General features: G+C 35.9%; 1 protein-coding gene across 6 annotated transcripts in view; it reads left to right on the forward strand.

Moving 5' to 3' along the window:
* Nucleotides 1-1,012: 1,012 nt before the first annotated feature.
* The window catches only part of LOC138696137 (putative polypeptide N-acetylgalactosaminyltransferase 10), a 46,353-nt gene continuing 24,113 nt past the window's right edge, over nt 1,013-23,252 (forward strand). For 3 of the 6 annotated variants that reach the window (XM_069820693.1, XM_069820690.1, XM_069820691.1), the window contains exon 1: nt 21,890-22,237. In XM_069820693.1, coding sequence (XP_069676794.1) covers nt 22,163-22,237 — 75 coding nt within the window. In that variant the 5' untranslated portion in view covers nt 21,890-22,162. Of the gene's footprint in view, nt 1,398-2,792; nt 3,211-20,146; nt 21,135-21,889; nt 22,238-23,252 lie in introns of those variants that run through there. The other 3 variants (XR_011331253.1, XR_011331252.1, XR_011331251.1) reach the window with 3 other exon arrangements.

Genomic DNA, 23,252 nt, shown 5'->3' on the forward strand with positions numbered 1-23,252 from the left:
GAGTATGTACAGATAGGAAAAAAAAATTGGAGATCACCTATTGCAGGGCTATAAGTTTCGCAATGTGTAGGCCTACCCGTCTTTAGTGTCAATCCAAAGATAAGTGCACAGCACATAAAATAATCTTCACACACAATTTCTCGTCCACGTCAAATGTGAGCTCTGCTAGACAGATTTTCACTCAGGGAACCAAGAATCATGGGGCTTTCGTAGCACTAATCAAAATTACCCCATGTCTACCTGTGTGCCCTCCACTCCACACGAATATAAAAATTGAAGTTACAATTTTTTTTTTTCAAAATTCTATTAATCCTATAATTATTACTTAAATAAATTATATTCAGTTCACGACTTTTACTTAACATTTGTTTCACAACTTCTCTTATCACTACATGAATTAGTAATATTGAAGTGTTAGTTTGCTTAATCTTCATAGAAACTGAATTCATCTTGTCCTTTTTTTGCATCTAGGTATTGCGCAAACTGAAAATTAATTAATGGTATTTGTGAATTTAAAAATGATGTCGTTCTAGCAATCTTATTATTAATGCAGATAGAACACCATTTTATTTTTTAGTAATAATGTTAATTTTACATCACTAGTATTTCAGTCACATTACTTCAATCTTAAATCATCCTTGAGGACTAATTTCTTGGTGTTATGTTCGACAAAGATCTTAGTTGAAAAATTTAAAATTATGGTTTATTTAACGACGTTCGCAACTGCCGAGGTTACATCAGCGTCAGCAGTGTGCCGGAATTTTGTCCCGCAGGAGTTCTTTTACATGCCAGTAACTCTACTAACATGAGTCTGTCGCATTTAAACACACTTAAATGCCATCGACCTGGACCGGGATCGAACCCACAACCTCGAGCACAGAAGGTCAGCGCTAATATCGACTACACTACCCAGGCCGACGGATCTTAGTTGATCTTTTCACATTGATGATATTTATAATGCTTGAGACTCAATAAGGGGGGCAAAGGCTAATTAGGATTTCGTGGTCTCTGATCAAGTCAAAAACCCTGATGGAACTGATATTTAACCCTTGCGGTGAATTTCGGTGAAGTCCGGAGGGCCTAATTAGTCAAATCCACTCTCCTCACCTCCACGCTGGGGCCCCCTGGGATCTTTTAAGATGCGAAAGAGAGAGTGGTGTGCGGAAAGCAGTGGGAAGCTTCCGCATTTTCCTGCATCCCAAAGGATACGATAAAAAATGCCATGATGAGTCTTTCCCTGGTAAAAAATTCCGGACATAAACTATCCCCCCAATCGGATGTCCGGGTGGGGGATACTGGGGAAGGACATGTCATGACGAAATCCAACAGACGGAAGAAAAGAAGATCTACAAGAAGACCAACTGCAACGTGTTACGTGAAGACTCCACTTCTATTAGGTAAGTTGGAAAACTTGAAGGAAGCAATAAGAAGAAACAGAGTGGATGTGATAGGAATATCAGAAGTGAGGTGGGAAAATAGTGGTGAGTTGATGAGTGATGATGGGGTTCGGAAGTTGATGAAATATCATATTTTTTCATTGATATTACACAGACAAAGCAGGATACAATATAAACTGGTTTCACTTCAACACGAACCAATACAGCTTACTTTTATTTTGCATTTATTTGCATTTTTTGGTCTTCTATTGTTTACTGGTCATTTTTTTAGGAAATGTTTTACTTTTCGTTGCATTATTCCTCTTCTCTTCTTTTAAACGAATATTTTTTACTATGTAATCGCAGTCTACATTACAGAATCTACTGCAGATTGCGTCATGCAGGAATTTGCCTTATGGTTGCTTAATTCATAATCACAAGCTTGCCCCCATTCAACGCAACAGTATAGATACTGTAGCCGCAGTATTTCATGTTTGCACTTACCGTCTCTGTGATGCAGTGAACATCATTTTGATTACTTACACACAATTACACAGATAAATTGTCGTATATTTTAATATACCTTCAAAATTAATCAACAAGAAGTACACAGACATTGCATAACCTTAATGATCGACCTGCTATCTTCTTTAAAGTATCTTTGTCACACAGTTCACCAAACGAATTAATTTTGTCCATTTGCAACTACTTAATTTGTTGTTGCTCAAATCATTGAACGTATTTCTGTCATCTATTAGCAGGGTTCATTCTTGTTGAGGAATAAGATTACCAGTATCTAATCATTCCGGCAAACCTGGAAATATCCTTGTTTCTTTAAATATCCATCTATTTCGAAGGTATTCTTGCACATTTCCTTCTGTCTCTAGAAACATGTAGGCCTACTAGGTAAAAATCGTTTACTTCAAAGTGTTTAATACAGACAACTGAATGCTTCTTGGCATGAAGACTTTTGTGGTAGACGAGTAGATTCTAGCCACAGAACTTATCATTTTCAATTGGAAATTTGGAAACAGTAACATAACACTCACTTATAGCACTCTGGTAATTGCTGGTACACACGGGCACACAACATTTAGAAGCCATTTGTAAATAAAAGAATATCAATAAATTAATGTCATGTTTAATAAAAGTCCTTTATTTCAGTTCCCTGAATTAATTTTTGTTTGAGGTTATACCTATATTAGAAGTAGGTCTAACCGTTACTTAGTGTTTCATCTTTTCTGATTCCTTTACAGACTTTACTTTTATGATTCACTTATTGTTAACAGTTTGGTGACGTACATGCTGTCTTGCTACTGTCCGTCCGAGTGGTTATATCACACGGTCGTCAAAATGGGGGAAATCACATGACACTTACTTAACAGGACCCTTTTCTTTAAATTATTTTAAATAATTGTATAATACTACATAAACGTCCAATTCCGTACAGCAAATATTTGCAGAGAAGAGCCTCACAGCTTAGCAATTAGCTCTTGCAGAGGGGACAGGAGAAACGAGGGGGGCAAACCGGGATGCGACATAACCATTCGGCTGGACAGTAGCCTACCTATTTATCCTCTTCATAGTTAGCAATCAGTGTATTATGAAGATTTCAACTCAGAATTACAATGCCTTTTAGGTCAACATAAATCAACTGCACGCAAGGGGCCAAAGCCCATGATGGTACACGCTGCCACACCGACCTCGAGCAGCGACCACTTGTTTGAACCCAGCAGCCAGTATGCCGAGTGGGAGGAGAACGTCATGGAGCAGGGGCGGAGGAAGCTGGTGAAGTTAGAGTCTCATCTTTTTAACTTCGTATACCAATACGAATGTAAGTAACTGTTCAAATTCTAAACTAGTGGCTCTTTCAGCTATGCATAAGCAGAATCCGTGGATACCCAGAGTAGCACTACCAGCTAGTCGGTCGCCATTGTTATTCTATATCAAAACGCTTGGGATAGTAGTATTTAAAGTAAAACTCAATTTAGGTCAGTGTCAACTGTCCTTAAAATTAAAAATATTTGATTCTGATTTAGGCTATATTCATTCCCCATACAAATGCATGTGGCAAATAGCGTGCGCTGTAATAAAAATAGCTGAATTGTCGGCATTTCCAGCGCAAAGAATTGCGGTACTCTGGATATCGACGCACTCTGTGCACAAGTTCAGGAGACTTGAATTCTTATTGGTAGCGAATAGGGCAGTTATCCAGTGGTGTCATTCAGCCAGTTCACACCAGTCGCCAGATTCACTTGTTGAATTTGTCGCAATTCCTAGAACCTGTCCTGGAATGTTTGAAGTTAAAACAAATTAAGTTCTTGACAGAAAGGAAGAACATTAATTTAACATTTTAACATGAAATTCTCTAGATTTTCAATATGACAGCACATATAATCATATCATATTATTAAATCGTTGTTTCTTATCCAAGTGTGCAGCCAGTCAGAACAGGAATACAATATCGCCGGCCCAGCTTGAAAGGGAAAAGACTCAAAATTCTGTGGTGCCCGGGTAAAGGGGTATAAGTCCAAAAAATCGAAAAATGAGTTACGTATGCCATGATGTTCAGAAAGCCATATTCTATAATTGGGTAAAGAGACATAAGTCCATCCAGCTCAGAAAAGTATATATAGAGATGTGAAAAAGGGTATTAATCTCAAAAAGCTCATGTTTGTTTGGGTAAAGGGAGATAAGTATACTTATATCCATTTACACGATCTGGAATTGTACATACATGTTTGGTACTGAACTTATACCCTTTTGCACAACTTCTAGATGGAGACACGTGTAGACCTATAACACCGTACCAAATACTGTAGAGAGCTAATACCGGAAAGCAACGCGATTAACATGGTGTCGGGCGGCGACACGAGAACACTAGCGCTGTCTAGCGGCTTGGTTTGAACAATGCTTCCAATATGTATTGCTTCAAACACCGTACGAAGGTCTCTACAGTATTTCATTGCGTATATATCTAGGAGGGGTTGGGAGGAATTGTGGTAGGCCTATATAGTATAACATGAGAGCTAAAGAAATCATTACAGAACGGTCAGATTTACATTCTCGTTAATTTAATTGTCATAACTATTGAACGAACATTATGATACTAATAATAATAGTATAAGATGTTTTAAAAGAGATATCACATTGGTGAAAAACAACATTATAGCTACAGTACATACTGCTTAATTGTCCCATTAGCTCTCTATTCTCCAGGTTACTGATGCATTACTTTTTTAGCCTTTCTGTTCTTTTTTCCAGTCACTGTTGTACAACTTTTTCTGTCACATTCATTTTTTACAAAACAATTGATCATGACGTTAAGGAACTTATTAACGAAAACATGTTTACAATCTTTACATACTGAATCAGTTTGATCTATTTGTTCAAAAATAAGGGCCATTAACTTGGTTTTTACACCTTGTCTGCTTGATAAAAGAATTTTTCTGAAGTGCGTGTGAAATGTTGATCGAATAATTTTAGATAAAGAAACTGAATAACTTGTGGGAATTAGAAAATTAGCACTGTCATACTTTTTATTTGCAATATGCTGATAAATGCCTGTCAAGTTTTGAGATTTGAAACTAGCTAGTTCCAGTTTGCATGTCTCATGTGGTATTCTGCTACAAGCCCACCCTGTCACATATGTTAGTGCATTATCTGGAATCATACACTGATCAAGATTGTCCTCTTCAAGTTCAGCGGTTTCTACAAAACTGTTTTCTGTTGCTAGATAATCACTGCAGATTCTAAATAAACTTTCTTCAATCTCCTTCTTCGTAACTAAAAAATCACTGACTTCAATTTCACAGTTGCCTTTCTCTGAAGGTGTTAAGAGCTGGCAGCTCATAATTCCTCTGACGGCGGACTTGAATTTACAGCTGTCAGGGGTAATGTTATTACCACCCTTAGAACGCACGACAGAGAAAATATTTTCAATACAGTCTTGTGTTATACGTCTTGTAAGCAGGAACCAAAAGTTAAAATTTTGTTCCAGATCTTTCCACAAGTGACGTAGCGCTGTTATATTTTGTATCCAACCCTTAAAGCAAGGAGGGTTTGTCTTTTTTTCGCTCAGAATTTTCAGTTTTGAGAACAGACTTTCCAGTTCTTGTAGAGTCGTCCAATGACAAGAAGTAGTTTGTAAAGCCCTGCGTGAGGATTTAGCATCGTTCATGGTCGATGAATTAAAACAGTCAAATCCACGATCCACTAGCTCTATAAACTCAGCTGTTTGAAGAGCTTCTTCAGGTAGTGACTGAAATGACACATGAGTTTTTATGGCCTTGCTGACTGAATGACTTAGGACCTGTGCAGCCAGACAAACCCTCATGGGCGAGAAAGGTGGAAGTTCTATATGTTTTTGTCTCAATTTTGGGCATAATCGAGGATTCATATCTTTATCCTTATTATACAGTTCAATAACATGTTGCCACTTGTATACTTCATCTTTGTACGAAAGGTCGTGCCGCTTAAAGTTGTTTCGTACTGACTTTAGGAGATGTGGTGTGTCATGGAAGAAGTACACAATTTCTCCATCTATTTCAATAAATGGTTTATCAACCTCGCATCCCAATAAATTCCTCATTCTAATATTACTGGCTGCCTGGTCACTAACGACTACTTTAGGAAAATAGCCACATTTCCTAACCTCGCGGATCGCTTCGGAAAGAAGATCCTTTAGAACATCACCGGACGTGGAATTATTAGATAGGAAATATCCTATTATCTGCTTGTAGTTGGTTTGCAAGCCCCTAATCATAAATACTAAAGCCTGATTTGCGGGTTTCAATTCTTCACTTTTTGTTTGATTTTGACTCTCGTACGGTCCAAATTCTACAAAGCCATCGAATAAATCGGATTTTGCATCATACGAGAAACTTTGTTTCAAAGATATCTCGTCAAGTACAATGGAAACAACTCTCTGAGCTGGTGTAAGACTTCTCGATTTTACCTTAAGAAGTTGCATTATTGTTTCATTGAAACCTGGACCAACACCCAATTGTTGCAGCCAATTACGTAAGGAGCGAATAGTCGGCAGACAGAAAGTCTTCCTCAAGTATCGATATGCATTCGGTGAAGCATAATGCAATGCCAGTGCGAAATTTTTGTCGTACTCTGTATATCGCCTTCCCATAGGTTTTCTTTTTCTTAGCTTCAACTGAGATTTAAGAAATGAATCTTCTACCAGCGATTGAACACATTCTAAAGATGAATAAGATTTTTTCAATTTTTGTACGTCAGCTCTTAGGGTTTGAATGAGTTTCCTTTGTTTTGACATAATTTTCTGCGCATTCCTTAGTTTGTTAGTAAGAAATTGTATTTTTTTCTCAGACGAAATTTTTTCTCTTTTAGGAGTTCTAGCATTGTCCAAGTTATCTGTAACAAGATAAATCTTGTGCTTTATAAGGCTTACAATATTATATTTCGAAACATTTTATATTGTAATCATATTTGCTAGCAAATAACAATTACGATATTAGGGCCAGGAAAATAAAAATACAACAATCAGGGCTTACTTAAATATTTGTGACTTTGTAGAATGCATAAGTTATATTAGAACAGGTAGTACTGTATCTTACTTTTGTTAGAATCTATTTCAGGTAGTTCCAGACAAAGCGGTGTGTCCTCTGGTAACGATACACTTTCTGTGAACCGTTTCTTCGGGCTGCGCCTCTTTGTTTTGTCTATTTCTCCTGGCACAGATAGACAAAGGGAAGGAACAGCATTTTTCTTCAACCTAAAGAATTATATTACATATAGGCCTGTGTATGTGAATATAATATATAAAGTAAGAGTTTATAATGATTTTTATTTTGTTTTTATTTTTACAACAGACCGCTTACCCTTGACTATGTAGATTCGGGTTTCGGAAGTCTGACTGCTGAAAGTGTTTGGCGCAGATACGATGAGACTTGTATAAGCGTTCAGATCCTCCTTTCTTAAACACCTCATCTAGATCTGACCTACTGCATTTTTGAACCCACTGAGCACAACTGTGAGGGAATATACACTATAATTAATTTTTGACATAATTATGAGCTTTGTATTAACTGTATTACCAGTAACTTGGTGACAAATTTATGAAGTTAACAACCCTGGTAGAAACATGTAGAGCCTAACTTACAACAATCACAAGTTAGAAATAACATCAATTGTTTTTCACAGCTTTTTTGTATGGCTACTGCCTGCCTTTTGTAATTTAAATTAAATATTAGAGAATACAAGAAAGACTACCAAACATTAAATACCGTACAGTACGTATACAAAAGGATTAAACTTACATATTTCTGTCGCGAGGGAATCTGAAAAAAGACACCACTCCTCGTTGCCAAGTATAATTCTTACAATGAAACACTGCACAAACAACGCCTGCTTTACACTCCATAACAGCTTCTTAGACAGGCAACTATTCTTACTTCTAGCCCGCTGCAGGAAACACAAGAAATGTTTCGATCTCCTCCCACACGGCCGATCCTCTCGTCAACTTATTCAAACCCTTCCGCTTGGAGCGCTGTTAGTCGGTGTCGCACATATGAGAGCCAGCTTTCCGGTATTAGTATCTACAGTATTTGACCGTACTTAACATTTACTGGCAGTTTGGCAAATATATTGTATCACATAGCAAAAATAACAACATTTTTGCATATCTGATGTCTGCATATATCATTCGAATAATTCATGTGTGGTACCAACATTATGCAAGAATATGGCATAACAGCTACATTTTTTAATATCGAAGTATCCATTGAGAATTGATGGACAAATGGTTCCTGTATGCAAAAAGTGTTTCTTGGAAATGTTTGATGAGACTATCTCTTCGTTCTAAATCGATACTGTGGAAATTCGAAGCCAGTAAGTCGCACAGTCTATGAACAATTATTTCATGAACTGAATCTAAAAATCAAGCATCCCAAAATACTCGTAGATACATATCACACATGTGATACCCTGAAGGTGAAACTGAATTGTTTATCCGGAGATGGAAAGACAGCAGTACAAGCGTCCCTATTGCAATATCAAGATCTGGCTGATAAAGCATATCTTGCAACATCTCAAGGCAAAGAATATGCAATCAGTGGGTTATTATACGATGCTGTATCAATATCTCAGGTTATTTCACATCTGAATGGAATGAAGGTGATAATGCCGGTGAATTGAGTCCAGAGTTCAACACTGATAGTTACCCATCATTTTCTCATAGTGAACTCTTGTTTGGAGGAGAGTGAAATCCTCTTTTATCTTGAATTATTATACCTCGAACTGAGTCTTTTAACAATCAGCTGCAATGAGCAAAGAGGCAGTTATCTTTTCCTATGATCAGGGATACAACCTGCACATAAAACACTTCATGATATTATAATAGGCACAATAATTATTACGATTCAATTTGTAACAAACGTATTGACAAAGTCACATGTTATGTTATAACATTTGACTTACATCAATGTTTACAGACACCAATGTTGAACACTTCTGTTGCTTTCTACAAGCGTCAAATTTGGACTTTTAATTTGACCGTACATAACTGTAAAGACAGACAAGTCACATGTTTTATGTGGAGTGAAGTTTATGGTGACCGGGGGAGCTAATCAAATTGCATCTTGCATTTCAAAATTTCTCTATAATCTGCCTTTCTATGTGAAACATGTAATAGTGTATTCAGACACATGAGGGGGGGGGGGGCAAAAAAACTTTCACACGCTGACTATGTATCTGTTCTGAAAAATCATCCACACTTTGAAACACTGAGTCGCAAATTTTTTATAAAAAGCCACACTCATATGGAGTGCGACTCCGACCATGCCTAAATTGAGGGAAAGAAGGAAAACTTGTGACATAAAAATCCACATTCTTCATGACTGAATGCAGCTTGTACGACTTACAGGCAAAAAGAAGCCATTCAACGTGATTGAAATGAATCAGTCACACTTGCTTCAATATCACTGGTCTACTGTGATTTTGGTACAGAACAAAAACAAATATACCAACCCTAAATCGAGTGTGCTGATTACAGATCTGAAGTCTGTTCTTTTGTATCACGCCACAAGTTTAAAATAGTAACATTTTTAATTTTACACTTTAATACATTTAGATCCATTTCATTTATTTTATTGTGATTTTGCTACTAAACAAAAACAAGTTGTACCAATCTGATTACAGATCTGAAGTCTGTTTTGTCTGTCACGTCGCAATTTTAAAGTAATAATATTTTAAATTTTTAATTATGATGTGTGACACTACGCTCAGGTCAAAACTGAGTGTTCTTGAACTCGAAGCTTGGGACACATTTGTACTGGTGTCAACTAGGTTTTTAGGAAATTATCGAGCTGATAATTACGCTGAGCTAGTATATAACATGCTTAGAGAATTTCAGAATCTAGGTTGTTGCATGTCTTTTTTGTAGATCATTGTATTCTGACTTATTCAAAGATGCTCTCGAAATGAAGAAAAGCACAGAATAATGTGAAAGATCTCTCTGTAAAATTATGAAGTGGTTCAAATTTACAAAGGCTGTTGACATGGTATTGTTTAAAGAAACACTTGATACATGAAAAGATTTCAAGACATTGAATGTGAGACGAAGAGGACAATCACGTAATCTACTCCAGTTACCTGTTTTATATCAGGATCCTGTACCAATTTCTTGTCAAAAGAAGAAAGATTTATTGGACCTGCTACCGGTTGTTCCAAATATATTTCATTCCTTTTACACTGCACTTCCAACAACCTCAACAGTACGAGACATCCATCGTGACACAATTGAAGAAGTCTTTGAAGATTAGTGATTTTGATAATGTTAAAGAAAGTGCTTATTAATTCTTATTGTCTATAGTTTGAAAATGTTATCTTATCATTCCTTAGGTATACTGAGGCAGATAATATTTTGAAAATAACATTTTATTGACATTGAAACATCTAATACTATTGGTGTTATGAACAGTAAAATTTACTTTCCTCTTTAACTTTGCTTAATTTTTTTTAAAGCAACTGTACAGCCATCTTGGAATATTTGTGTAATTTTTAATAGTCATTATGTTTCATAATATGAGCTTTGCATGTTTATTCTGTAAGAAATATTTCGGGGTAAAAGGAGATAAGTTGTATGTAAGTTTGTGTAAAGGGGGATAAGTTGTCCAAACTTACTATAATATAAAAAATATTATGAAAATATTGAAAATAAGTAAATGTTTGTAATAGAACATGAAAAGCATTAAGCGAAGGACAAAATGACCAGAGTACATTGTAAAAAGAAACACACTGGGATTTACAGATTTGTTGCAAACTTTGTTTTTGCATTTTCTCAAAAGTTAATTTTAAGACTTATACTCCTTTACCTGGGCACCACAGAATTAAAGTTTGGGAAATCTGCATTTTGAAGCTTTATGTTGCTGTGAAAAATCAAAGAATCGTTTAACATAATCCAAATTCAAATCATGTTTATAATATGCTCTAAGTTTTAAATTAGAGTTTCGATGTTTCACAGCAACATGAAGCTTTAAACTTCACTTTTCTCAAAAGTTTAAATGTTGAGTTGTTTCCCTTTTGAACTGGCACGTCTATATCACGTTTGCGGTCTGGAATTACTTTGCCAGTTGCATACCGATCCCCTTTCCTTTTGAGTGTTAATAAGACATACACAACATGAACCATAGTTGATTATTCAAAACATAAATAGACTTTCAACTACAAAATATACCGAACTATTAAGCACATTAATAATATACTTTGTTTTCCTCTTTTAATACTCCTACAATTTTTACTCCATTTTTAATGGAATAGATTTTTTTCATTAAAAGTATGGAGAATTCAGAATGCTTCAAGGTCGCCGGGTCGGCAGTAGTCAGTATCATTTAAGTTGCGCTTATGTTTGAATCTAAATCCCACACAGTAATCAGGGTAGTACAATGAAACATGAAAGCGTTCCATCAAGTCTTCTAAAGGCTGGCTGTTCAAGAACCGACTCATGCGAGGTGCGAGGCCAGTTTCGTACAAATCCACACTACACGAGCAATTGTGAGTGGTTTGTAAAGCTAAGAGGTGCGCGGTCTGAAGTGAATTGGGACGTTTTCACTTTGACTGTCTCAAATTCGGCAATGCTCAGGTGAATCCTCCATCTTGCCATTCAAGAAATGTTTATCATCAGGAAGACTGTTGATGGTCATGTTTCAACCGAGCTATCCCTGGTGAGAGAACAACAGGATCCAGTCTGCAACAGATCGCCTACCAAGAAACTTTTATCTCCTGAGAGAATACGAAATCTGCCAGACATAGCCTACATGATAACAAATCTCTCGCAGTCCAACTAGAAACAGTAAGATTAAACACGCAAAATACTTTCGAAACTCAATAAAGTACTTAGTTACATCAAGATTCTAGATCTAGAATCTCACACAAAAGATCTAAAATAGAGAATTCTTCAATTAAAAATAAAATGTGTTTGCTAGTAGGTGACAAGGTTCTTCCAATGCCTTGACATGGCATTGAGGGCCAAAAAACTCAAATTTCAAAAAGTTGTTATTGTTGTTTTCTAATGTCAGGCGTTTGGCAATAAAGTCATTTGACCTCTTGCACTCCAATATTTTTCAAAGATATTATCATGACTAGCCACTGAAGCACAGATTTTGAGGTGTTCTGAATCCATTTCTTGGTTTGAGTTGCACAATGGACAGTTAGGGGACCGATATATTCCAATTCTATGCAGGTGTTTGGCCAAACAATCATGGCCTGTTGCCAATCTAAATGCAGCTACAGACGATTTTCGTGGTAAATCGGGAATTAACTGTGGATTTTGATGCAGAGAGTTCCATTTTTTCCCTTGGGATTGTGTTATCAAATTTTGTTTGTTGAAGTCTAAGTATGTAGATTTAATAAATCTTTTCACAGAGTAATACGTAGATTTAGTAACAGGTCTGTAAGTAGCAGTGCTGCCCTTCTTTGCTAAAGCATCCGCATTTTCGTTTCCCAGGATTCCACAATGGGATGGTATCCATTGGAATACAATTCTTTTATTGAGTGATATTAATTGAGAGAGCATTTTAGTTATTTCTGCTGTTTGAGATGAAGGTGTGTGTTTAGAGACTATTGATAGAATAGCTGATTTGGAGTCTGACAATATAACTGCATTCCTAAATTTATTTATGTGGCATAGGAGATTCCTGAGACTTTCCCTTATTGCAATGGAAATTCAAAAAGTAAAATTCCCACAAGTCTAATATCATGCATAAATGTATAAAACAAGAACAAAAATTTCACTAAAAGTACCAGGGCTGAGAGGTTTATAATTTGTAACACAGTAAAAGAAAAAAAGTCGGAGCAACTTTTGAAGGAGTTGGGAACTCTTGTTGGTATTTGTGTTAAAGATGAAGAAGAAACTGTTTCTATTCTTCATCTTCGTCAATGCCTCATTGTAGTTGTTAAATTAACGTGATGTAACAAAAGTATGTGTGCAGATACATCTTCAGATAGTATAGTATTTCCTTTAACTACTTATGTGGAGCATAGGGCAGCAACAAACAAGCGCCACTTTATCCTATTCCTGGCTGGGAGCACCTTGAGATAATTCAAATAATATATCGGTGTGGACAGATATTCAAAGCTAGTTAGCTGGTGCTGTTGTGTGGACTTCTCACACTTTATAATATCTGCCGTTATTGTATTGAAGATAGCAATGTTGGGAGAAAGGAAAAAAGACTCTGCGCATGTCAGAATAGCACTCCACCCACGCTGCCGCACTTCCAGGAAACATCATTTGTTTTTGAGTAAGAAACGCGTGTGTCTACCTTGTGCTTATAAACACGTGTATTTCTTGCTTTTGTTGTTTTTATTAATTAATTTCTGTATATAGTATAATGCTATTTGTACATATAATAGTATAGTAGGTATGATAATTTATATGATATGATGTTTCTCTAGTGAGGCAATCCTCCGCCGCTGAGCGCATACATGAAGTGTCAGAAGTTTACTCCCCTTCTTCGTGACGCGAGTCAAAATTTTAAATTATGAAAATAATTTTGTTATGCAAGAACATGTTGGATTGCATTTTTTCATTATGTGTATTATTACGTCACTTAATATTTTCAAATTTTCGGTCATTAGGGGAGAGAATCAGTTGTTAAAAAATTAGAATGACACAACTGGATATATCTAGAGTTAAGATGTTAGAAATTTTCAAGCAGACGTCACATTTTAACAGTCCAGGTTACAATGTTTATTATAAGAAGGGTATACATGCAGATGGGGCTCATTGCAATTTTACGAAAAATTGGTTTATTGGCTCCGTCTATAGCATTTTCAGAGGACTTTCATTTAACATAAAGTGAACTGGAAAAAAAAAAAAAAAAAGACTAACAGCGATTAGTTCATTTTAAAAAACACTGAAATTTAAGGGGACCTGGTAAGCCAAAAAATCTTGAATTTTTCATTTTTCATTTATCTTTCAGATGAGCCATGATTTAAGTTTGTATCTTATTCCTAAGTATTTTTTTTTTCGGTTTAAATGAACAGTGACATTTAAGTGGGCGTGTCCATAGGCGGAGAGAGAACCATTTCCTTGGGGAGGCAAAGGAAGACATAATTAATTACCTCCTCCTCCGTTATAGCTTGACTGTGGTACAGTATATTGGAATATGATCAGTTAATAAAGGTATTTTCGGGGGGAGGGGCATGTTTTTTACAGTGTTACATCCATATCGGCGATGTTTCAAACCGAGTTGTATAGGGCTTGAACTGTAGGTCTGCTACAAATTATAATAGGGCATAACTTAAAACAATCTCCCTCTTTTTCTCTCTCGTGCAGAAACACATGCATACATCAATAAAACTACGTAACAGTGCTAACAGAAATATTTTTATATGAAGCTTACCTTCCGAAGATATATGAAATGTAATTTCTAATAATTATTTTATTTAATCTCATTTTTTAAGTTTACACATTATACTGGGATCACTTTTCTTTTTCCTGCATTGTCGTGCAGTATGTTATTCATACATTTCGAAGTGGTGGCCTCAACAACTGCAGACTTCAAAGACAATAGTACAGGCTGTTACGAAAGAAACATTACAGTGCTTCCATTCCTCAAATGAGGTAGTATAGGAATTCTTATACATTCAGAAATTTAAAATAAATACAGTATTATAGTCCAGGCACATGATCAGAAGACATTAATTCATCAATTTAAGCACAAAAACAAAAAAAAAAAAGATCTTTTGAATTCAATAGAATAATAGAAAAAAAAAAAAGAGATCAGACAAGTTGGCCCCCATTACTCCGCCTATGGGCTTGTCTCCTGTTCATCTAGCACACTACCACAGTCTACTATATACAGTCACGAAGCTTGAGTTTTGAGGGTGCTAGAAACAATAGACTGTGACTGTACTATTTTGTATTGCCTGTAATGAGGCGATATTAGCGATCCTAGTGGTGAGCAACTATCTAATGTTTGCATATTTACTACGTATTGAGCTTCGCGACTGTATATACTAGACTGTGATACTACTATGTTAGTTTCAAATTTTGCGCCTTATGTGCGAAATTTTTTCATTGTAGGGAATTTATGTGTATTGGTACACCTGGTTTACCGTCTGAGCTTTGTTTCGTAGCAACGGATTTGTTTACAGTGTTGTGATGTTATACACGTGCTGTACGGAGTTCTATTATTAATTGTGTTACGATACAGTTCAGTTGCATTATAGAGGTGCATTTTGTGATATTTTCTTACAATATGGGTTACAAAAGTAGCTTGAAAGTATTTAAGAAGAGAAGAAATGTTGGTAAACGTAAGAACTCTCTTCTTAAATACTTTAAGGTGAATTCTAACCTACAACCCTCTAGCACACGTGGTCAGTGTGAATCTGTAAATAGTGGCTGTGCATCAGGAAAGAAACTTGAAGATTCTAAAATCAGATATGAAACCCTCAAACAAGAACACAGTGTTAGTGATACCAATGGGGTTATAGATGTTGGCATATTATCTAGTGTACTGCAAAATAATGTATTCTGTAAAGGCTGTGGCAAAGGTGGGATATTTCTTGAGGTAAAAAAGCACATTGGTCTTGCTGCAGAATTAGTTTTAAAATGTAAATACTGTGCGTATGGTGTAAATTTTTACAACTCTTCATCTATTGATATTTCAAAGATAAACCCAATAACATGTAAACTCTACACAATAAATGTTAGACTATGTATGGCCTTAGGGCTATAGGAAAAGGTAAGACAGGTGGAGAGACTTTATGTGGCATTTTGAATTTGCCACCTCCTCCAACCAGGTCTACTAGATATAACATAATAATTGGATCTGCGATTGAAAATGTTGCATTACATAACATGAAGGTTGCTGTGGAAGAAGCAGTTGCAGAAAATGATAATGTCAGAGGCATATCAGCTGCCTTTGATGGGACGTGGCAGAAAAGGGGTCACATTTCACTAAATGGCGTTGTGACGGCAACTAGTGTGGACACTGGCAAGGTAATTGATGTTGCTATATTATCAAAACATTGTAGGTGTGAAGGTAGAACAACAAATAAACATGAAACCGATTGTGAATGTAATTACAGTGGGTCAAGTGGTGGAGTGGAGGTTGCAGGTGTGACGAACATTTTCAATCGGTCACTCAGTTCATATAATGTGAGATATGTGAAATATTTAGGAGATGGGACTCTAAGTCATTCATTGCTGTTGAGGAATTGAAACCACATGGGAATGACGTACAAATTAGAAAATTAGAGTGCATAGGCCACATACAGAAAAGAATGGGGATTTTGAGGAGACTGAAAACCAGTGTGAAGGGACAAAAATTATCGGATGGTAAGGGTTTATTAGGAAAGGGGAGGCTAACTGTCTCAGTTATAGACAAAATTCAAAACTATTACGGCATGGCCATAAGACTTCTATTTACTATTTTCCCGAAACACATAACCACAGTGGACCATATGACGATTCACCACTGTTATTCTCATCCCAACCGACACTTGAGACAGGCATTGACAAGAACCGAGTTCTGAATGGGAGAAGTGAAGGCTGATGGGTGGGGGAATACCTGCTAGGCCACGAGGCCACAAGAAATGTATCTCAGTTTCAGCTTTCCCAGTGCAACCATAAAACCCGGGGAAATGCAGAAGCCAGACACGGCATGAGTGATCCTGGCTTCAGGAACAAATTTTACTGCAAGACAGGTCTATATACATCACAAGGTTTTCTACTTCTACAACTCTATATGCTTCATTGAAAGAACTAATATAATAGCTATGATATATACGACTAAAAACCACTAAAATTTTGAGTTTAAGAAAACAAAGTGACTGAGGCCCAGCATCACTTGCCTCAGCCAATCAGCCGCCACTGTACAAATCTACCAACATGGAATTTCATCTCAGACTAAAACCTGTCTTGACCCTTTATACCCATTGGTGACTGCACATGATAAGGTCGCAGGGCAGATCTTGCCTCCTCTGCTATACCAGATAATGTTGTTGTTGTTGTTTTCTAATGCCAGGCGTTTGACAGTAAAGTCATTTGACCTCTCCCACTCCAATATTTTTCAAAGATATTATCATGGCCAGCCACTGAAGCACAGATTTTGAGGTGTTCCGAATCCATTTCTTGGTTTGAGTTGCACAATGGGCAGTTAGGGGACTGATATATTCCAATTCTATGCAGGTGTTTGGCCAAACAATCATGGCCTGTTGCCAATCTAAATGCAGCTACAGACTATTTTCGTGGTAAATCGGGAATTAACTGTGGATTTTGATGCAGAGAGTTCCATTTTTTTTCCCTTGGGATTGTGTTATCAAATTTTGTTTGTTGAAGTCTAAGTATGTAGATTTAATAAATCTTTTAACAGAGTAATACGTAGATTTAGTAACAGATCTGTAAGTAGCAGTGCTGCTCTTCTTTGCTAAATCATCCGCATTCTCGTTTCCCAGGATTCCACAATGGGATGGTATCCATTGGGATACAATTCTTTTATTGAGTGATATTAATTGGGAGAGCATTTTAGTTATTTCTGCTGTTTGAGATGAAGGTGTGTGTTTAGAGACGATTGATAGAATAGCTGCTTTGGAGTCTGACAATATAACTGCATTTTTAAATTTATTGATGTGGCATAGAAGATTCCTGAGACTTTCACTTATTGCAATGATTTCTCCATCAAAACTTGTTGTTCCATATCCAAGAGATCTATAAAGTGAGAAGAGACAGCACGTAACACCTGCACTGGCACCTTGTTCTCTGGAGATCAAGGATCCGTCGGTGTATAAATGAAGCCAGTTTTGTGGAGGGTACCTAATATTAATTGTCTCTAAAGACAATTGTTCCATTATTTCAGTGTTTACTTCTGATTTCAGTATTTCTTCTGTTAAATTTAGATTATATTCTATATTTAATAGAATTAAGGGGTTTGGTTTAATTTGTAAGTTTTCTTTTAAATTTGGGATATTGATTTTCTGTTTCAATTCTTGAAATTGTGGAGAATTTAGAAAAAATTCTGGTGGTGTACAGTGCAGATAATTATAATAAAGTCTGAGCATGGAACTGAATTTCAATAACTTAAAATGAGTAATCTTGATATCAATAATCATTATTTCATTAGTTTCAATATATTAAATTTGTGCAGCTCTGTTTATAAATATAACATAGTATTCTTTTTTAATGTTTAAACATACTTTTTTGTGCGTATTTTTGTGTATAACTAAAAATTTCAGTGAAAGAAATAAGTATGATACGTTGATGTGCCTAAAATGCCTATTTTCATTAAAATAGAGCCTAATTTTACAAATTTTGAGCTTATTTTAGGCGCCTAAAACTGCAATTTTTAGTGCCTAAAAATCCGATGTCTATTCATTATTCAAAAACATAATTTAAATAAATAAATAGATTTTCAACTACAAAATACATTATGTTGTTGTTGTTTTCTAATGCCAGGCGTTTGACAATAAAGTCATTTGACCTCTTGCACTCCAATATTTTTCAAAGATATTATCATGGTCAGCCAGTGAAGCACACATTTTTAGGTGTTCATAATCCATTTCCTGATTTTCTGAGAGTATATTGGCTAGTTCAGTCTTCTTAGCTGATATTATACCACCAGCATTCCATTGTAGGATATTTAGTTGATTCTGTACGATTAAAGTAGTCCCCCCCCCCCCCCAGAGATCCGATTGGGGGACTATTTTACCTCCGGATAATTTTACCTTAATGGTACTCATTTCATATTGGAGTTAAATGGCAAGTTGTAGCCGATTTAAGTGAACACCATATTTTAACGTTTTGGTGACTACTTCATTCACACACAACCCCCAGAATGTCTGGAGGCCACACCTGCTGTTGGTCGACGGGTCCATTGGACCTAGCTGGGAGATCTTATTGATCACCAGCTTTCCCTCCTTAAGCCACTGGAGGACAATTTTAGTAGAAAGAGGAGGAAGGAAAGGGAAATGAACCCCAAGGCCTCGAATGCTCTGATACCGTTGGGGTCGAAGAAAGTAAGAGTTCAATCAGAGGACTGGATAGGAAAGGGTAAAGAGGGAATTAGGTATTGAATAGAGGAAAATTATACCAAATTCAGTCATTAACTCATCAAGCTGACCAGTGCTAATTGATGAGTAGCCCCTCCCTTTAAAATATTGTAGGCCTATTAATTAGTATATGATTTAGCCTAAAATCTTTAACCAAACAGATTACCGCTGTCTAGACAGTTCTCAATAAAAATCTTAAATACATTTTGGGGGCAAAAGCTTTAGTTTCGACTGTAAAGAAGAGACAATATATGAAAGTAAAAAAATGTTCAGTCAATGTAAAAAATCTCTTGCATATGTCTCACTAATAACGAAGGTAGACCTAAATTACAATCACAAAACAAGGCAGCTTGTTCTTGTCTTATTATAAAAGTTGAATTAAAATTTTATTTAATTTATTTCTCAAAAATATATTTTAAAGCATGCGGCAACTAACAGTTACAAAAATGTGTACATTATTAAGCACATTAATAAGATAGGGTAAAGGTTGGTAATATCGTGATATGAGTAATATCGTGATAGTTGGTATGAGAATTTATTACAATTTTACTTATCGAGACAAAAATCTGTTTTTTGTGACAATGTATTAAGGACAAGTTCGTGGACAAGTTGCTGCATGAAATCGGTCTTTCTTTCACTCTGTAAAAGCATGATAAGAAGCTATCAAACACAGTATCACGATATTACTCTTATCACAATATTAACAAGATTTACCCTACTTCGTTTTCCTCTCTCCTACAATTTGTTATTCCATTTGAATGAAATATATTATTTCCTTCTTTTAAAGTATTGACAATTCATAGGGAATGGAATATTTCTCGAATTTTGGAAAAAAAATATTTCTCAACATCTAATTACAGTAAATATACATTCTTCAATTCATTTATGCCTGATTTGAATTCGTGAAACATCGCGAAATCCGTATCAAGTCGGGAATGGGGTTTTTTAAGCAATTAGCGAATTATGTGCGCGAATTTTCAATTTTTAATTTTTTTTACTGCAATCGATAGTCGATAGCTGTCGCACAGATAAGGTCGATATTTATGGTCACTAGTATTGCACATTCGATTCTGAATCTGTTTTAGTCAACGGTCAACGAGCTAGAAGGTTTTAATTCAAATACCTGGTCTAAACACACTCCTGACATCATATCTGATATATGTAGCGATGTGCGAGAATCGTATTGTGAGCGTTGTGAGCCTGCTGAATGCATATTACTTTGGAGCGTGTTGAGTGTGTTTGTTTTATTTATTTATAGTGTCACACATAGGCGAAATAACATTATTGTGTTCCCGTGCAAGTGAGGCTACAAGAATGCTTAATAATAAAATAGCTCCAATAGAGCTTTCCAGTATATAAGGCATAGGTTTTATTGCACAGACAAAAGTACAGTCATGTGTAAATTTTGTAATTGTGAGGTCTCGTGGGAAAGAAGAGATACTGTTGAGAAAGATTCGAAGTTGGTAAAACATGCATCGGCAATTAATTTTCGCAAGGAAGACGAACAATCTCTTGTGCTGACTTCTATTGCCACTTGTTTTTGCAGTGTGCAAAACAAAAAGAAAACTTGCGAATATCTGGGAAAAAGTGTTGGAAAGACTTTATAAAAATGAACATACCAATTTCCAAGCTCGAAAACGAACAATGTGAAAATACTGAAAAATTCAATTGAAAGCACCGATTTTCCCATTTGAAAATCCCACATTTTGCACTTTGAACTCAACAAAAAATTCCAGTCTCTAACGATTCAGAATGCTTTATGGTTGCTGGGTCGTTAGTAGTCAATAACATTTAAGCTGTGCTCATGTTTGAATCTAAATCCACACAGCAATCAAGTCTTCAAAAGGCTTGTTTTTTAAGATCCGATGCATGCGAGGTGAGAGACCACACTATACGAGCAATAGTGAGTGGTTTGTAAAGTTAAGAGGTGCGCAGTCAGAAGTGCGTTCCACCTTGATTGTCTCAAATTCGGCAATCCTGAGTATGAGGCTTTTACATGAGGTGGGTCCTTCATCTTTCCAGGTAAGAAATGTTTATCATCAGAAAGATTGTCAAGGGGTGACAGTACAAAAGTTCATGTCAGTTCACATCATGTTTCAACCAAGCTATCACTGGTGAGAGAACAACAGGATGGAGTCTGCAATAGATCGCCTACCAAGAAAAGTTTATCTTCTGAGAGAACACTAAGTCTGCCAGAGATACGTACATGATACCGAATCTCTTACAGTCCAAATAGAAACAGTAAGATTAAACATGCAAAATACATTCGATACCCTCAGTCAAGTACTTAGTTATGTCAATATTCTAGAATCTGACATAAGAGATCTAAAAGACAACTCTTCACTTAAAAATTACATGTGTTTGCTAGTAGCTAACAGAAATTCCTCCAGTGTCTTGACATGGTAGTGTGGTGCAAAAAACCGAACTTTCAAAAATTCAAATTCCCACAAGGCTAATATTATGCATTAATGTGTAAAACAAGCACAAAAAATTTCATTAAAATATTACCATTTACAAGTTGCTCCAGAGGTGAGAAGTTTATAATGTGTAACATAGTGAAAGAAAAAAGTCAGAGCAGCTTTTGAAGGAGTAGAAAACTCTTATCAGTGTTTGGATAAAAGTTATAGAAGAAACTGTTTCTATTCATCTTCGTCAATGTCTCATTGCACTTTTGGAACAGGTTGATAGTGCGTTCTGTTGTGTCATTTACTACTTTCGTCTAAGAGGAGCAATCACGAAGTTCCTTGAAAACCACTCTGTAGGAAGTCTGTGCAGGAAAGATTGAGATTTGTCTCTTCCTATTTCAATCTTCAAATAAATAACCGGTTCTTAATGTTACAGGATTCTCCAATTTCAGGATTTCCAATTTAGCCATGGTCTGTAGTCATTGAGGAGTATCAGGTTTCTGTGGAGGCTGCAAGTTTGTTACTATATTTTCCTTTTTTGCTGGTTTAACGAATTGAGTCCACAACAGACCACATTATCTAAAGCCTGTTTAATAAATGATGATGATGTTGATGATGATGATTTTTCTTTTTCTCTGTGGTCACTTGGTCATCAAAAAAGCAACTAGATGCTCAGAGAGAAACCAAAGATGTTGGCAAAATGCCATAATAGCCTATAATTGTTCTTTCTTATCTACAGTTTGGTTGGGATATTTCTTATGGAGAGTAAGAAGCTTGTGGACTTTGAATACCAACAAATACTCTCTAACATTAATACTGGAAAGCTTCCCTGTTTAGCATTGCAAGCGGCGGCGAAAAGTAACAATGCTGCCATCTAGTGGCTTGAAACGTTCACACACTCTGTGCGCCGTGCTGGATTACGTGAGGAAAAGAGGAGAGGTGTGCATTTGATTTCAATAAGAAGCTGCAAAGCAATAAATAGTGTACTTTAGAGTCACTTTGTTCATAACATTTTTAATTAATAACAAATTACAAAGTTATTAGAATAGAAATGAATTGATAAATTCTCATATTTTCAAATTTGATGAAATTTAGTTGTGTATGACTTTAGCAGCTTTCATACATCGCTTGTTTTGTTTTTTAGCTGTATGGTTGTCCATTTTATTTTTGCTGTAACAATTTATTAACACATTGAAATATTTATCAATGAAGACATTGGCACAGTCACTGCAAATGGACATGTTAACAGGGAGCACTACCATTTTAACTAGTTCTTTTTTTACACCAATTCTAGTTTTATAAATAACATGATCAATTTCTTTAAAAACATCAGAACACAATTGGCTGAGCATTAGAGAAACATCATTAGGAAAAACAATTTTTGAATCTTTACAGTATTTTTTATTTGCGATGTGCGTTGTTACGTCATTGTTGGGGTTTTCTTTACAAGATAAATTTCTCCGACAAATTTCGTGATTTATTCTGCTACACACCCAACCTGCAACATAAGCCCTTGCATTTTCTTGCAACACGGTTTCTTCATTTGTATGCTGTACATTTTTGTCATCAACAGTTACATCTAAATCAGAGACATCTGTAATGCCTGGACTGCAAAAATTCAATTTAGCTGCCTCGATATCTTCTTTCTTGAGTAAGAAAGAAGAAACGTCAGCTTCACAGTTGCTTGTTTCAGGAGGACTTAGGAATTGTTTCGTCATGGTTGCCCGAATTGTAGCTCTAAACTTCGATTAGTCTGGAGTTACGTTGTTTCCACCTTTAGATCGAATAATAGAAGAGAGATTTTCTATGCAGCCTTGTGTTAATCTTCTTGTTATTAAAAATTTAAATCCATAATTATAATGCAATTCTTTCCATAGCAGTTTTAAAGATTGTAAATTTTCTAGCCAGCCATTTATACATCTTGGGTTCATTTTCCTATTGTTTATTACCTGAA

Source organism: Periplaneta americana, chromosome 3 (genome assembly GCF_040183065.1).
Source record: "Periplaneta americana isolate PAMFEO1 chromosome 3, P.americana_PAMFEO1_priV1, whole genome shotgun sequence".
Taxonomy (NCBI): Eukaryota; Metazoa; Arthropoda; class Insecta; order Blattodea; family Blattidae; genus Periplaneta; species Periplaneta americana.